This window comes from Vanessa tameamea, chromosome 12 (assembly GCF_037043105.1).
Source record: "Vanessa tameamea isolate UH-Manoa-2023 chromosome 12, ilVanTame1 primary haplotype, whole genome shotgun sequence".
NCBI classification, from domain to species: domain Eukaryota; kingdom Metazoa; phylum Arthropoda; class Insecta; order Lepidoptera; family Nymphalidae; genus Vanessa; species Vanessa tameamea.
Genome location: NC_087320.1, coordinates 2,562,938 through 2,580,004, shown reverse-complemented (window position 1 = coordinate 2,580,004; position 17,067 = coordinate 2,562,938). Strand labels below are relative to the sequence as shown.

Below are 17,067 nucleotides of genomic sequence, written 5' to 3'. Positions count from 1 at the left end.
CCATAAACTAAGAATTTCATTGAAATCCTTGAAAAATTATTATTTTTTAACGATCTATACAGACAGTGACAGATCTGTTTACATTCTAATTCCTACTTTAAAAATATATGTACCCGCTAAACCAAAATATATGTTTCCGAATCAATGACACAGAAGTCAAATAATTTTTTTATGATACAGGTGACAAAATCGCCCAGAGACATCTACAACACTCTTTTCTTGAAGGTTCCCAAGTCGTATCGATTCAGAAAAACCGCCGTCGAAAGCTGGTTCCACAACTACAATGAGTCCAGTAAAGTAACAAAAAAGTTGGTATTATCTAATGATTGGAAATGCTACATTATAATTTAGTTAGACCTGAAGTTTAACATTAAGTACAACATTTTTTTTTTTACATTAACAGCCTGTTAATTTCCCACTGCTGGGCTAAGGCCTCCTCTCCCTTTGAGGAGAAGGTTTAGAGCATTTTCCACCACGCCGCTCCAATGCGGGTTAGTGAAATTATAGTAATACAAATGAAATATCATGATATATAAATAAAAAAATAAATTGTAGGAGAATTATTGACATCACAATAAGGCTATTGACCTAAATAAATGTTATACTGTTCTTATTGGTTTGGCTTCGACTCGGTGGTAGGGCTTTGACTTGGTGGTAGGACTCTGTGCAAGCCCGTCTCATTAGATACCACCCTACAGGCATATATGCCACCGCCAAATAGCTTGAAGGGTGAGCGATCCAGTGTAACTACAGATACAAGGGAAATAAAATCTCAGTTCCCAAGGTTGATGGTACTTTAATGATTCGAGGAATGATTAATATTACGTGCAGTACCAATATCTATTAGCAGTAGGTATCATTTACCATCGGGTGGCCCATGTGCTAGTCCGCACATAAAAATATTACTTTGCTGCAACAATGAAGATGTCCTACTGACCGATTGCGGTCACGTTATCAATTTATGTTGTTTTAAAAAACAAAATTTAAAACTGTCTTAGGTGATTAAGAAACTGATAGCCAAATAATGCAAACCTTGTTACTACGTTAAGTTTGCTTTGCGAATAAGCACCTAAAAGTATTCATAATAGACAATAACACTTTCTGTTCTGTCACCCCTACGCACTAAACGAGCGTATACAATTTACACATAAGTTACTCGCTCATACATATTTCTCGTAAAATGTTCTCAAGCCAACCCATATATTACTCTAAGCTAAGACTCGACTTGCCTTTGTTCCATATTAAATTAATATGTGCTCATGTCCCCAGAAAACTAGATATATTGAATTTTCGTTCATAAGTGATTCTATTTAAGTTTTGTTATGTCATAGGTACTTGATTCCGTTAGTTAAAATACACTTAAGTTTTATTTTATATAATTATATCCTGATCTTGAGGTCTTTCTTGTCTATGAGAGCAGAATTAAACATTATTCTTAGTACATTATTTTGAAATTTGCATACTAGCATTTGTACGCAAGGAGTTTTCCTTTCTATAATTTAAATTATATTTATTAAATAGCGACAATTAACTGTTCAATAATTTATTATCAATAATATTTATCTTTGTGATCAGCCATCATTTTTATCACGCTATTTTTATTTTTCTCCAGTCTAATCGTTTTTTTAACAGATCGCAAAACTATTTATACTTTTTCCACAGGTAAAAAAATATTAACTTAGGTCATAAGTCGATTAAAAAAACTAACGTTCGATTCTAATTTAAATAAATTTTTTTTTTGGGTCGAAATATAAAGTAATTAATATTCTAAATTATAATAATAAGCTTATACAATGTACAAACAACATATACAGTCAGAGTAAGAAAACCTTCGTCAGTTTTCAAATTAATTCCTTTATCAAGTCGTAAACTCTTAGTACCTTTTGAATCTAAAGCACTAAACAGACAACTGCATATAAAATTAAACTAACATAATATGATAACTTGGTTCAAAATAGTGTAACATCTTTGGACTACGTCGTATCACTGTGTCTATGCCTAATTAGTCATTACAAGATTTGAATTAGATATGATATCCTCTACTGAATTGTCAAAGTCTGTCGGTGTCATATATTTTCTTGCAATATCTTGCAATATTAGAATAAAAACGCTTGTAATATTATTCGGCCGTTATTTTAAGTGACGGTTACGGTAATGGCGTGACGTGTGATGAGTGGTTCCATCGGCACCGGGAAGTGGTGGTGATTCCTTGGCTTGTAAAAGCGGCAGATATACCCGATCGAAAATCTATGGGGTTTGGTGGATAAATAATAACGATAGAACCAAAGCAGCTGTCGTAGAACATTGCCGAAGTGTCTGGGAGAGCTTCAGAGGAACCGACATATGCTCTCGCCTTGTTGGATCAATGCGACAGCGACTACAAACTGTGATTGATACGAATGGCGGATAAAGTCGTTTTTAATAAAATAAATAAGATTTGTTTAAATGAATAAATTTTACCATAATGACTATTTTTACTATTTTATTTACTACTTCCGTCCTACAGATTCACCCGCGTTCCCGAAGATTTTATGTTTTCCTGGCATAAAAAGAATCCAATATGTTTGTTATTCCAGTACATATTCTATTTGTGTGCAAAATTTTATCCAAATCCGTTTTGTAAATTTTACAAAACGGTTTATTATAATTATATTTAAAAAAAAATTTAGTTTAATCTTTAAAACTAAAAAATTGTTTTATGTCCTTCTTATTGTTAAAAATAATAATATATAAATCTATGATTACGATCGATTTTACTTCGTCGATCACTGTATAAACATTGCTGTCGTTTTCTATAAAAAATAGTCTTGCTAGTTCGTAGCTATACTAATTTAATGGGCATATTTATTTTTAAGAAAACAGATAAACAAAACTGCGTGACAGCGTCAGTGCGAATTCGACATGATATAAAGGACTAGAACTAGAAAAAAGGTTAATGCTTATATTATTATATATAAAATATGATGCTGTTTTTACTAGCAAATTGATATGGACACTCAATACAGGTTTCCCTTAAAAAGCATCAGGACACAAAATTGATACCCCATTTGGAAATGGTTTAAAAAATTATCTCATTGAATGTTTTCTTATACACATAAGACCCCATGTAAAACTTAATAAAAATGAACATGCAGTACTCCAGCCCAGACTAATTTCTGACCGAATACTATAGTCAAAAACGATCGTTTTGTTTATTTAAAATTATCTATGGGACGTCAAATCATCAAATTCAAATGCGCCCTTATAAATGTTTAGTAATTTGGAAAGTGGAATAATATAAAACTGATGTGCGGTACAGGAACTACTTTAACGGCTAAGGAACCGTCTTATGAGTTACTCGTAATAACGAATTAACATTTTCGTTTATTATGTAATAAGCATTGATATATAATGAATGCAGAGCCGAGATGGCCCAGTGGTTAGAACGCGTGCATCTTAACCGATGATTTCGAGTTCAAACCCAGGCAGGCAACACTGGATTTCATGTGCTTAATTTGTGTTTATAATTCATCTCGTGCTCGGCGGTGAAGGAAAACATCGTGAGGAAACCTGCATGTGTCTAATTTCAACGAAATTTTGCCACAGTGTATTCCACCAACCCGCATTGGAGCAGCGTGGTGGAATATGCTCCATACCTTCTCCTCAAAGGGAGAGGAGGCCTTGGCCCAGCAGTGGGAAATTTACAGGCTGTTTATGTATGTTATGTATATAATGCATGTTTCTTTTATGTAACTTCCACACGGGAAATATTGTAAATGCTGATATTTGAGACCAGTGTACGGTAAAAAATGTAATTAAATTAAAATAATTTTGATTTAAGAAGGACAACCAGTTTTCATCATCCTGTTTCGAAAACTGAATATCCAGTTATTTCAGTAATTGAATCTGCATGTAAGCAATTGCTAGGACAATTTAGTTTTCCCCACCTACACCATCCATAATTTATTAAGAGAGTGAGTTTTGGTATTTAAATATTAAAGTAACATAAAACAAAAACAAATAACGTACGTAATTTTATAAAACCGTTGATATTTAAAGCAGCGGATTCTTCAAACGTATCCTTACATACTTGAACGAAAAGCAATACCTTCAAACTTGAAGATAATTTTTAAACATATTATATTCTACGATAGACAATTACGGTAAGTAAAAATATGTTCAAATACGTACTGGTAAGAGAAAGTTTACTGCAAGTTCCAACGATAAATCTTTATAATATCATCTAATCGACCTATTAAAACACAGCGGTAAATCGCTTATAGAGAATTGTTTTCAAAACGCCGCAAGGCCGGGAATCTCCATGACGCTTACGCTTTTCGTTCAACGTAGTATAATAAAATGTCGCCGCAGTAGACAATACACCACAGAAGTGATACAGTTTTTTTATCTTCAAAACTTCTTTAGAATAATACCCAATTCTAATATACATATATATATATATTAATGAACTACTTCACAAACTATCGGCCAGATTTATATAATTTAGTAAAACCGGGTGCTACTTTTTTAACTCTTTCCATTATTTATAATGATTATATTCTAAAAAAAATAATGCAAATCACCAATCATGTAAAGCTGTTTCATTATTGTATGAGAGACTAAACATAGCATTTGAATATCGTAGAATCGTCGAAATCGTTATTATAAAAGTTGTTTAGAATGTCGAGTACAATAATTTAAAATAATGGCATAGTAAAAAAGAAATAGAATTTTAACACAATTATTATACTTTAATTTAACACCACGTCAAGCTTATGTTCAGTCACATATTTTTACCTAAAATCAAGTTTTGTACAGGATCATCTGCATGCTTTACTCTATGATTGTAAGATGGCGTAATTTAAATAAATAAACATTTTTTTCTAGTGTAGTATTACGATATTATTAGATAATTAATAGCTTAAACAACAAGTAATTTTACTTACTTCACTACTGAATAAGTTTTTGATTCCAGGATCACATTTTATTTCGGATTTTCGAATTATTGGTGTCGCCTATACAAACCCTAGGGTTCGTATAGAGCTGAACTACTGAATAAATTACTAAATAAATTACAAAGCCACATTAATGTCAGGTAAACAGTTCGGTCGAACAAAGTTAGTGTTCGCCGTTCGGACCGTCATATCCAGGGTACAATTATTATACATCGATGTTTTTAAACTTCAATATTTTTTATATTAGCAACTATTTCCACGTTATCGGGGAAAGTATGAATACTTGCAACATTTTTGTACAGAACAGAATCACTCTATTTTCAACTCTAAGTATACGGAAGTAAGTTCAAAATGCAATCTATTACATTTGTTATGTCAAAATCGATTCTATCTCTTTCTTAAAGTGGTGGAATTCATTTCAATGTTTTTCGTGATACCAAATTTAAATTGTTTATTCTTTGTTTATAACGAATACAAACAACCCACTTTAATTTAGTCACAAACAAAAGAACAAAAACAGAGCATAATCAAGTATTTGAGGGCATAGCAAAAAACTGATGTAATAAGTAAAATGGAAATTACCTAATTAATTTACAATGAATGCATATATTTGGTATCAAAATATATGTACAAAGTTATTATCGTATAAAGGTTTTGATGGCCTCATACAAGAGATACGTTAACACTTTCTGTCGTTGTACTATTTTAGTTCAAACGAAGAGTTATACTTTGTACGTATAGTTACATATATTTTTAGATACAAACTTAATATCTTTATAAATATCACATTTATATGAATTTTAAGTAGTGAAAATGTTTTTTAATCTCAACCTATTTTTAATTCTCATATCGATAACCCACATTAATCCAATTCTTATGATATTCATTTATCATAAAAACATCTTTATATCTTTTATATTGGATTATTCGGATAATCCATTACTTTTGAAAAGTAAATTAAGTCACATGTTGTGGCGTAGACTACCACGCAATATGTGTAGTCTATCCGATCAATACATTGTTAATCTTAAAACTTTGGAGATAAATTAGAAATTATAAAAAATATAATGTGTAAGAATATATTGAGTATTTTTGTAATAAAATTATATTTGTTATTAGCTTAGTATTTTTAAAATAAATAAAAAACGATTTCGTGCAATTTTCTTCGAACATTACCACACTGTGACGACACGCTATACGTCGCGTTTGCGTCATCATAACGTGAACAGCGCTCAAACGGGGAGGACGTGGGATGAAAGAGTGTTTAGTGCTTCATTAGAAACATTATATTTTTTTTCAAATGTTTCTAATATCGAAATTATAAGTACAAAGTAATAGGATAGGTGCGTGTGTTTATACTTTTCGCCATTATCGTATGTTTTATGTAATGAATACTTACCGTATTTTTTTTTAACAGGGTTTTTCGTCGGTCGGCCGCCATCATGGCGTCGGACGAACAGTTTTCGCTATGTTGGAACAATTTCCATGCGAATATGTCAGCAGGCTTTCATGGCCTGCTGTCGCGTGGAGACTTAGTAGATGTAACACTGGCTGCTGAAGGCAGAATATTACAGGCACACAAATTAGTTTTATCAGTATGTTCTCCCTATTTTCAAGAAATGTTCAAAATGAACCCCACTCATCATCCCATAGGTGAGATATCAATTTATTTGAACTTTTATTATTCAAGTTCTGGTTTTTTCATAATTTATTAATAAATATTTTTTTGTTTCAGTATTTTTAAAAGATGTTAGTCATTCAGCGCTTAGGGACTTATTACAGTTTATGTATCAAGGTGAAGTTAATGTTAAGCAAGAAGAATTAGCGTCGTTTATTAGTACCGCGGAACAACTTCAAGTTAAAGGTTTAACCGGTAATCAAAATGAAGAAAGTTCCACGCCATCCAAACCAAAGCCGACATCGAGGCCAGGCCCGAGGTCGTCACAACAAAGGCAATCTGTTATGACTAAGTTAGAGACTGATTTAGATTCTAAGCCCTCCTCAACTCCAGTAGCAATTAAGAGACCAAATAGGCCATCAATAGCATCAAATAATTCGTCATCATCTCAAAGTGGACCCGCGAAACGAAAATGTGTAGACCCATTAGAAGCCGGACCGTCAGGATCAGCGAAAGATGAATTTGTAACGATACCCGACGAAGATGAAAATAACGCCGTGGCCCCGAAAATGGAACCTGAATTTGTTAATGAAAGTATGTGGGATGAAGATGACGATGGCACGAATAACGATGAAACTAATTTCGGCGAAGACGACTCGAATATGGAAATGACCGGTAATACATTTGTGCATTACTAATGTGACGAATTTTTAAAGTATTAAATTTTCTAATGAACCCCTTTAATTTTAGGCTTTGATGGTTCAACGACAGGCGATGGTAATATTACTGGAGGTGGGGAAGGTGGCGCTGTGGGTGACGCACAAGGTAGGTTTACACTTCAATTCTTAGGACAGTTTTTATCAAAAGCTTTTGATGTAAGCTGCCTCGTGTTACATTAGTGTTCAAAGTTATCGATATTTGTTAATTATTATTCTATTTTCTCATTCAATTAAACTGATAACTTTCAACATTAATCTTTAGAATAAAATGAAATTTGTAAGTTAGAATTAAGACTAGTACTATTACCATTTTATTTTACATGGTTTGTAATTATTTTGTCATGTTACAGGTTATCAGAGTATATGGACAGTGTTTTAACGATTTGGCACAAATGCTACCTTAAAGCACTGTCCAATGGTCGATTAAAGGTATATAGGTATAAGTTGGTAACATTGGTACATTAATGGTAACATTGATACATGTATGGTTACATTGGTACACGTTTGGTTTACATTGGTACACTTATGGTTACATTGGTACACGTATGGTAAACACTGGTACATGTATGGTAATTTCTCTTTGGGTACATAGATAAGGTTAATATAAACTGTCAAAGGTAATGTGGAAATTGTCTGGTTTCAATAAGCAACTGAGTCATCGAGTGAAAATGTAAGTATTAAATCTTAAGTGGAATGAAAATAAACATACGAGCTGTTATATCAAATCTTAGGAAAGTAAAATTTGCTCTACTGACAGGTTACAAGTCGCCTGTACACCTTATCAAATTTTACTTATACAATACGAACAGTTAATGCGCAATGTAAGTATTAGCATTCGCCCGGATGCTAAAACTTACGTCTCGTATCACTAGCGTGAGAAACTGATATCTGACGTCTGTTAATAAGTTTTCAACCGCATGGTATTTAGCGTTACCTCCAAGCCCTTATACCAATCAGAAACTAAGGAAAGCAAAGTTGTATTTGGTATAAAGATCACACTGGTAAAAATCTAATGTTAATCCAGCATGATAAATTGGTTTCTATGATTCTGTAACCACTATCGTGTTGGAAGAACCGTTAGATATATATGGAACCTCACTCTCCAGTACATACTGGAAAGCGACAGATCAGTAAATAAATTACACTATATTGGCATAGACGGTTTTGTAAAAACTTATTTAACAAAATCTGCGTATTCGTAAAAATTTGGTGTCGACGTATGAACGCCACTACACTAAAAATCACGAATGCGCCATTATAGGTTAGGTTGGTAATGTAACACGTATGCAAATTACATCCGAATTAGGTTATCAATAATTTCGACACTAAATGGTCTTCGTCGCTACGGGATGTGCAGCAGCGTCGTAAAGCACAGGCACAAGTTAATATAACTTATATACTGACCCAACCTGTATAAACGCATTTTTTTTTTTGGTGCGGTAGCGTTTATACGTTAGATTCCCGCTAGAATTATAGGCCAAGTTGCTGTTAAGGGTACAAAGATGGACTGTTCTCGGTCTAAATTACCGATATTCTTGTGGCACTATAATTAATATGACTGCTTACATAGACAGAAACGAGAAAGAACCGCTTTCAGGCTTAGATACGTTTCTTCACTCGAGAGCCGTCTTAACGCCCGGATCGGATAGTATGAATTAATCTGCCGACGAGACGGCTCCAAATGCACTGAGTACTGGGTTTGTACTTGTATGTCTGTAAATTCGTCAAAAATAATTTGGAAGTAGTTACAAACTTTGTTTCACCATTAACATGAGATTAATGCCTTATTATATAGAACTGCAAATCCTGACCGAGCGGAATGGTGACAAGAATTCAGTATGTTCATTTTCGATCGCAATTTTGATCCTATTCACGCATAAGGGCCGATTCACACCTGAATGGCAGAGCCTGGCAACGGCTGGCAGCGACCGGTAAGATACGACGAGGTAATAAAATCAGTACCGGACAATACCGTTGACAAGACACGCGCGCCTATTTCGAACTTCTTAAGTGATTTTGGTCTTTTAATTATGTTTAAAATTATTTCACACTGAAAATGCTCGCGACGCCGTTGTTCTCCCGCTATGAATTGAGCCTTAATGTTTCAAGTGTTCCTGCTGAAAATATTTTTCGTAAATAGGTTGGATTCAATGTTTAATGTCTTCTTCGACTTGATACCTCCGCAGAACTAGGATATCGTTTTCCTTCATTGTGTAAAAAGACTGAATGCAAAATGGTCGAATTGGCTAATACATGATTGTGCGAAAACACGTCTGGCCGCTCTTTCGTTTAAACAAACGGTCCACTTTGTTGAGAACGGGCCTTTAGAATGCATAAACCAAACGAAACGATGTTATCTTTACGGCCTGGCCACGGAGATCGGCGGTGCGAACAGCGAAGCGAACGGCGAATCGACAATTCGCGCGGCACCGTTTGCAGGCCACGGACAGTGACGTTAGCCGCCGCGACCAGTAAGGACGTCCGACGGCAAAATGTCTATCGAAATGATCTCGATATTGTTTAGACAGTAAACGTTTTTTGGTTCAAGACCTAATATTTGGAAGAGATTGTGGAGTACATGGTTTGAATAAGAATCGGGGTATAGACGGGGAATTCCACAAGAAATACGAGAGTTACAGAATATATCCAGAATTTTTTTACGAGTGTACTAGAATGAGTTAAAAATAGGTGGTCTAGCTAGTATTTCAGCAATAAAAGTTTCGGTATTCATTTTTCGCCTCGAAAAAAACTAAATTCGTTTGATCACAGCACCCATTCGCCGCGACTACCGCCGACTCCGTGGCTTGTGCCGTACTTTCTCATAGCTTTGTTTTGCCTGCCCGTCGCGCCGCAAGTAGCCCGCGCGATTCGCTCGGTACAATTCGCCGGTCGCTTCGCCGCTCGCCGTTGCGCGTGGCATGATTAGTACATTGCTATACGTTTATTTCAGTCACTAGACGCTTCGCCGTTCGCACCGCGCGAATATTCGCGTCGGCGAACGTCCCGTGGCCAGGTTGTTAGCTGGCAACAATATCCTGATAAATTATATTCTTCTTTTTAATATTTTGATATTCAGTATCTCATTAAGATCATTAAACAAGACTTCACACAATGAATTATTTACTGCACGTAAATAGTCTCAAATAAAATAAATAGTCTGCAGTATTAATAAATATATGTATATATACCAATGTCATTGATAAAACATTGTTGTTATTGGAACATTTGAAGTAAACTTACAAGTAGGTGTTTAGTGGAATAGTGCTGTTTTATAAATAAAGAAAAACCGAAACCGAAGAAAAAACTAAAAAAACAGTAATTGGAAAATCGCATTGAATATAGTTTATCTTATTCGTTCGATTCGAATAGGTTGTAAGTACGTCGCCTATGAATTGGATCTTCCGATGCCGTTTACGTACTCGCATGCGATGAATTTCTTTTTTTATTTCTGTCCGAAATTCTGAACAAAGTATTCATTTTTAACGTAGGCAAGTCATGTTCAGCCTGCGTTTATAAGATGCATTAAAACTACAACTACAAAATATCCAATATAAAATTTTGAACGCTCAAATTATTTAAGGCGGCTGCGGAGAGAATGCTCGGTTTAGATGGGCCAGGTAATTAATTAGTTTCAAAATTTGTTTTACCAAATTTAACTTAAAATTTGAATTGCATCTCTCGGCGTCTATTCGCATTTGGGTCGATATTTTGGACACGACACATGGTAAGTAAAATGATTATCACTATAACTACTAAATATTTCGAACAATAGACACGTTGTAACCTTAAAAGTATACTTATAAAGAATTGCTAATTTTGTTGTATTATGAATTAATTATGCTAATCGATAGATAGCGATAAAATTTATGAATGAATAATTTACTAATTGTATGCAGATTTGGAAAAATTTTTTTTTATACATTTTGGCATCCGTATTCGCTTGCATGTCACGCTTTATTGAATTAGGTCTCTACTGATCACTAACTAAATAAATTGCTCATATATTATTTTTTTCTGAATAATGAAGTCGGACAGTCTAACATTGTATACTTTTAATTAACCCTCCTGAGTAAAACAGTAAAAAAATACAAAACATTGTGTTGGCGCACAACTTAAAAACAATTAAATTAAATGCATTTGAATTATACAAAAAAATATAACTTGAAATAAAGAAAGATTTATTGCTAAACTTAGTTTTATTTTCTACTTTCTAGTTGATACAAAGACATATAAAATGAATAGAATTCACAAATAGGAAAAAATCACAAACTTGATCAGGCTATGGCCTGCTTGATTTTGAGTTCGCAATTATGTGTAATTCCATTCCATTCTAACCGAGTTAGAATTAACTTATAATACATTCTCGATTCTATTCCGATCCAACGTAGACTATTCCTAAAAAAAAAAATGTCCTCATTTTAATAGAATGTATGGACTTATATCAGTTACGATTCGATCGCGATTACATTTCGGTACGTGTACCGTGGTAAAGGGCAACGATTTCGTTTCGATTCGATTGTCGAAAGAATTGTCGCCTAGTTCGTAACATTGATTATACTGTGATTTTACCAACTGAGCCGAACATCATATCATCAGATCATATCATCTCGCCAGAAAGACAAATAAAAGGACTAGAAATTCGGTATAACAAATTAGTATTAAGAAATTACCTATCTATACATATAATAATACTCAAGACAATCTATTTATTTATTTAATAAAATAAACCAGGAAGTGGACATATATTCCAGTAAATACTATGATTGCAAAAAAGCCTTGACAGACTGGTTGTTAAAACGTAATTATAAAGAAATAGAATCCTTGCTTGAATACATCACCTAACACGCTGTGCGAATAAACAACACAGGCAAACACAAACACACGCATTCATACAGTCGCTTATACACACCACAAACACACACTCAAACACACACACACACGCACACTCACAGACAAACACTGCTCACATGCATACGCCAACACACTCACAAACACACGCATAAGCCTTACGCCTCAGATACCCAACATCCTCACGCCACACATACCCTCAAACATGTTAATACTGTTATAATAATACAAATTTTAAATAGAAATTATTATTATATTACCATGATTGTCATTATTTAAATTTTATTAGCAAATTATTATATAAAGTATAGTATATTTTGTAACTGCTGTCTTGTAGTACTTACCTCTGATTGTATAAGGCAAGAGTGGGGCCTCCTTTTTTTTTTTTGTTTTACGAGGAGGAAATGCATTTACGCATGCTGCCCGGTCGGGGGACCGGGACGGTTATGTGGGACTCAACCGGGGCCTAATGCCCCGTGCCAGGGCACGCTAATGCCCAGTCCCACCCACTAAAACCTCCTCAGGTTTCCACCGCGCCGCATAATGGTGGGACTGCGGGAACGCCATGGCTTACCACCGCGGCCCCGCCTGCGGCGGCCACCTTAAGGCGGCCAAATAAATGAATACGAGCCTATAGGCGCGCCTTCCTCCGCTGCCTCCGTCCCGTTAACGTAACGGACTCCCCCGAGTCCGCCACTGGAGGCCGGGCGCCAAGGGCTGACGCCCTGCGGCGGATAGGAAGATTGGCTCCGCCGCTGGCCACCGGTGTACGACCACACCTCCGACGCTCATAACGAGCCCCCCCCTTCTTGCCAACGAGGCCGCTCACACAGTCCACTCCGCTGGTCGTAGAAGTACCAGGAGCGACCCCGCGGCATCCCGCCGCGTCAGTCTTAGCCGTGGCCGACGAGCAAGCTCAAGCCGGCTCCGTTGCCCAGGGTACGCCACGAAGAGGCGACTGACATGCACCCCAAGAGCGGGGCCTCCTTCTACAGGTATTGATATACTTAAAAGGGGGTACCCAACGATATATAAACAAGTGTACTACTTTGAATGAAATAAATTATTCTTATTTTATTATTATTTATTATTTTATAATAAAATTGAAGTGTCTGTTTGTAATATTAAAATAACGCCTTTTAACTAAATGCATATGTATGTATATACGGTACATATACCAAAATAATATATTTTTCAATTTTTGTCTGTCTGTCTGTTTGTTGTTGATAGCTGATGTAATAAGGAGTAATTTAGGCTACAACAATAACTTTTTTGTTAAATTCAAACGCGAACGAAGTCGCGGGCACAGCTACTTAAAAATATTCTTTTACTGTCACGCTGATCGCCGTGGAGTCGCAAAAAATTTTTATCATAAGCAAAGTGACGAAGATTCACGACTCATGATTGTAGTCGTCGGTGCGTACATTCAAACTTGTAAAGCCGTGTCGGCGTCGAGCGCGCACCGATGTATGGCCGCGCCTGGCTCAGCGCTGATGCTCAACAGCCTTGACCGCTCAACGTAAGTCAGATTCGCGTCATAGTAATAAATACATTTTGACCTATCAGCGCTAACGGTCTCCGTGAGGAGAAAACCAGCCTTTTATATAAAAACACGCTTACAACTATTGTCTGATGGATATCACCTGCCTGGAAGTGGAACAATTCGATCAGTTATTCTAGCCTCTATAGATTATTAATTTGTATTGATATGTTGGAAAGGTGAGCCAGCTTCATCAAGTGTGTGTGAGGAGTAATCAATTTTTGTAAAACTATTTAAAACGAGATCAAATACTTTCCTACAAAATAAGACTTTTTAATTTAAAATTGCAGTTTTTTATTATACTGTATATGCGTCTGTATACCGTCTTTACCATAAGGGCCCCCATCCTAATGGCCCCCCGGAGAACCAACAATTCCTCTCACACGTTGACTGCTATGTTTTAAAATTTCCATATTTGTAAGAAATAAGTAACATATTGTTCGAAATGCTAGTGACGATAGTCGATATTAAAAGTCGAAAGCTATTATATAGACGTGCCATAAGATTGTACCGCCAAACGTATTCCTAAGAATTTACGAAAATTACTGCACCGTTTATTTGAAACTTAATGCTTGGCTATAAGCAAATTATTTCTGCATGGTACACGAAATTAATGCTGTATTGCTTAAAATCGCTTCAAAAATAAGCCATTATTTCTCGTTAAAAGTAGAGGATAAAAAATAGTTATTGCGGGTTATCCCTAAAAGTTAGTCATATACCATCGCGTACATTATCTTAATCTATCTCGATTTCAGCCAGCTCGGGTTCAGCCAGCGTTTGCAATATAAGCTCAAAAAATGTGTTTATTTACGACATCGCTTTAGAAACCTCTAAAATTCTCTACTAGAGAAACGCTGATAAATTGTGCATGTATACATATAAACCTTCCTCTTGAATAATTCTATCTATTAAAACCGCATCAAAATCCATTGTGTAGTTTTAAAGATCTAAGCATACAAAGGAACAGACTGCGGTAAGCGACTTTGTTTTATACTATGTAATGATTTATTAGTGCAAATGCAAATTAAAATCTTTCACTTTTCTATTGTAAGTATTTCCTGAAAGGCCGGCAACGCACCTGCAAGCCCCACGGTGTTGCAGATGTCCATGGGCGGTGGTAGTCACTTTCCATCAGGTGAGCCTCCTGCTCGTTTGCCACCTCTAATATAAAAAAAAAAAAAATTCAAATATTCTTTTATCATAATATTATCTATCTTAATGTTGACTAGACATAATTTTTAATACAAAAAGAATGCTGCCATGATAGCGGCGTTATTTTATTTTAAAAGTTCTTTCCTATATTTCAAAATATATGTTGGCTAAAGTAATCAAAGAGTATATATATATAATCATATATATCTGTTTACCATACTCGAAAAAATATTTTTACCTACCTACTAGCTCTATGATCCTAATGAATCAGTATTTCTAAATAAAATAATTCCTATTAATCTTATGAATAGTTGATACATACTAAATAAGAGCATTTAATGTCCATCAAATGTATATTTTTTTATATACTGAAAGCAGCGTGCTCAGATTGACATTACTAGCAATGTTGAGAGACATCAAAATAATCTTCAAAATAGTTCCGAAAAATATGTGAATAAAGAATGCAGAATTGTTTTGTATAATATTGTAATCTAATTTTTGATTGCTCAAAGATTTAATATACATTCCTAGCTTAAATTTGTTTGATTGAATGCTAGATGGCGCTATGTAAGTGCTTTACTCTTTTAGCTATGATATCGTTACCTTAAAAACTCAATAGATGTCATTTCAAGTTCTTATTACGAAATGAACATAAAAACAACATTCATATAGTTAACTCACATATATAAAATTAAAGGCTTACATTTATTATCATATGATTTTTTTTAATTCTGTGCCAATTTTAAATAAAATTAAACATTAATTCATTTTCAAAGCGGACATATTAGAACTGATACATAAGATTATGAGAAAACATTATCTTCAAAGGTGTTAATCATATAAAATGCAATTTTCAGGTTTTTTAAAGAAACTGTTCAAATTTTTAATATTAAGCCTGATTCACACGTCTATTTTTGCGGGTGTGTGTTTAAAAACTTTTTGAATATACATTATAACTCCTAATACAATGTTTACTTGCATGTTATAAACATTTTCAAATATACTTATTCAATCTAACGACACTAATTTTATTACATAATATATATTTTAATTTAGAAATATAATGCGTGCCAAGGAAAAGAATTCCGTTATTTGTGGTTGCCGTCTAAACGCCGTAAGATCTATGGTCGCAAATGTGTCATTCAGGGATTGTTTACTATTTTGAGAAATAGTAAAAGATAAAGTGATATAAAACGCTAATATATAAATAATGGAAGTGATTTTATTTATGAAAACTATATTACACTTTTTGAATATGAACTTTACAGCGGTTTTTGTATTAGTGGCTTTTTAACTGCGAACGTGTTTACGTCAAATGTTTTATGTTATTTGGTGATACTTTAAGTGTTAATATATTGTGCTTGTGTAATAAAAAGTGCATTGTTTTTTGGATTATATATTGGTATGTACAATTTTACTATAAGCTCAAGTCAAATATTGTAAAAAAACATCAAAACTAACACGACACCAAACGAATACAGGTTGTCAATTGGGTACTTATTATTAGGTTTTTATTTTAAAAGTTTTCTTTTTAAAGAATATAACGTAAATTATTTTAAATTATGAAGTATAAGATACTATTATTGACGTCTTATTTGTGTTTAAATGACGAAATAAAACATTTTGCGCGCGTTATTTGTAAACATAACCTAAAAATATCGTTCAAGTAAATATTTATTATTCTTTAGGTGAATGCATATATTTTAATCATAGCAGATGAAAAGGCATAAAATTCATTATAATAATTTACAGTTCCTAGATTATTGAGCGATTTCTTCAAATGTTATGAACATTTTATATGTATTTTATATAAAATGTGTGCTGAGTAGTTATATATAGGGTTCGAAAATGATGTACAATAATATTAAATAGCTTTTTGAATATTTATTTACAATTACAGTTCCCATTCACCATATCAATTTAATCAGTCTGCTAGCACCAATTATTTTACTGCATATAAAAATAACATATCATTAGACTCATTAGTGTTTATTTAGAGTGTCAGAAAATAATGAATAATAAAATAAGTAGAATGTAATCTATATTGGTACATAATGTTTGATATTAGAACAAGGTACATACATCATGTATATAACCTACCATTTTAGTCCTGTCTATTTTCACAATGTATTTTTACAAACATTACACCAAATTCCTATAACACTATTAGTGTAGTTTTAATTACAAAAAAAAAAAAGTTTGCATACATTACACTACTAAATCTAAGTTTGTGTATTGTAAAGTGAGCCAATGTAA

At 34.0% G+C, this 17,067-nt stretch overlaps 1 protein-coding gene and 1 long non-coding RNA gene across 5 annotated transcripts in view; one reads left to right on the top strand and one right to left on the bottom strand.

The window, feature by feature from the left end:
• Nucleotides 1–17,067, bottom strand: part of LOC135193526 (uncharacterized) — a 199,132-nt gene that overhangs the window by 73,058 nt on the left and 109,007 nt on the right. The gene's annotated exons all lie outside the window — the stretch shown is intronic.
• The window catches only part of LOC113393037 (protein tramtrack, beta isoform-like), a 338,507-nt gene continuing 327,541 nt past the window's right edge, over nt 6,102–17,067 (top strand). For all 4 annotated transcript variants that reach the window (XM_026629735.2, XM_026629736.2, XM_064216345.1 and 1 more), the window contains exons 1-4: nt 6,102–6,277; nt 6,352–6,587; nt 6,670–7,227; nt 7,303–7,377. In XM_026629735.2, the coding sequence (XP_026485520.1) occupies nt 6,377–6,587; nt 6,670–7,227; nt 7,303–7,377 (844 nt within the window). In that variant the 5' untranslated portion in view covers nt 6,102–6,277; nt 6,352–6,376. The remainder of the gene's footprint in view (nt 6,278–6,351; nt 6,588–6,669; nt 7,228–7,302; nt 7,378–17,067) is intronic.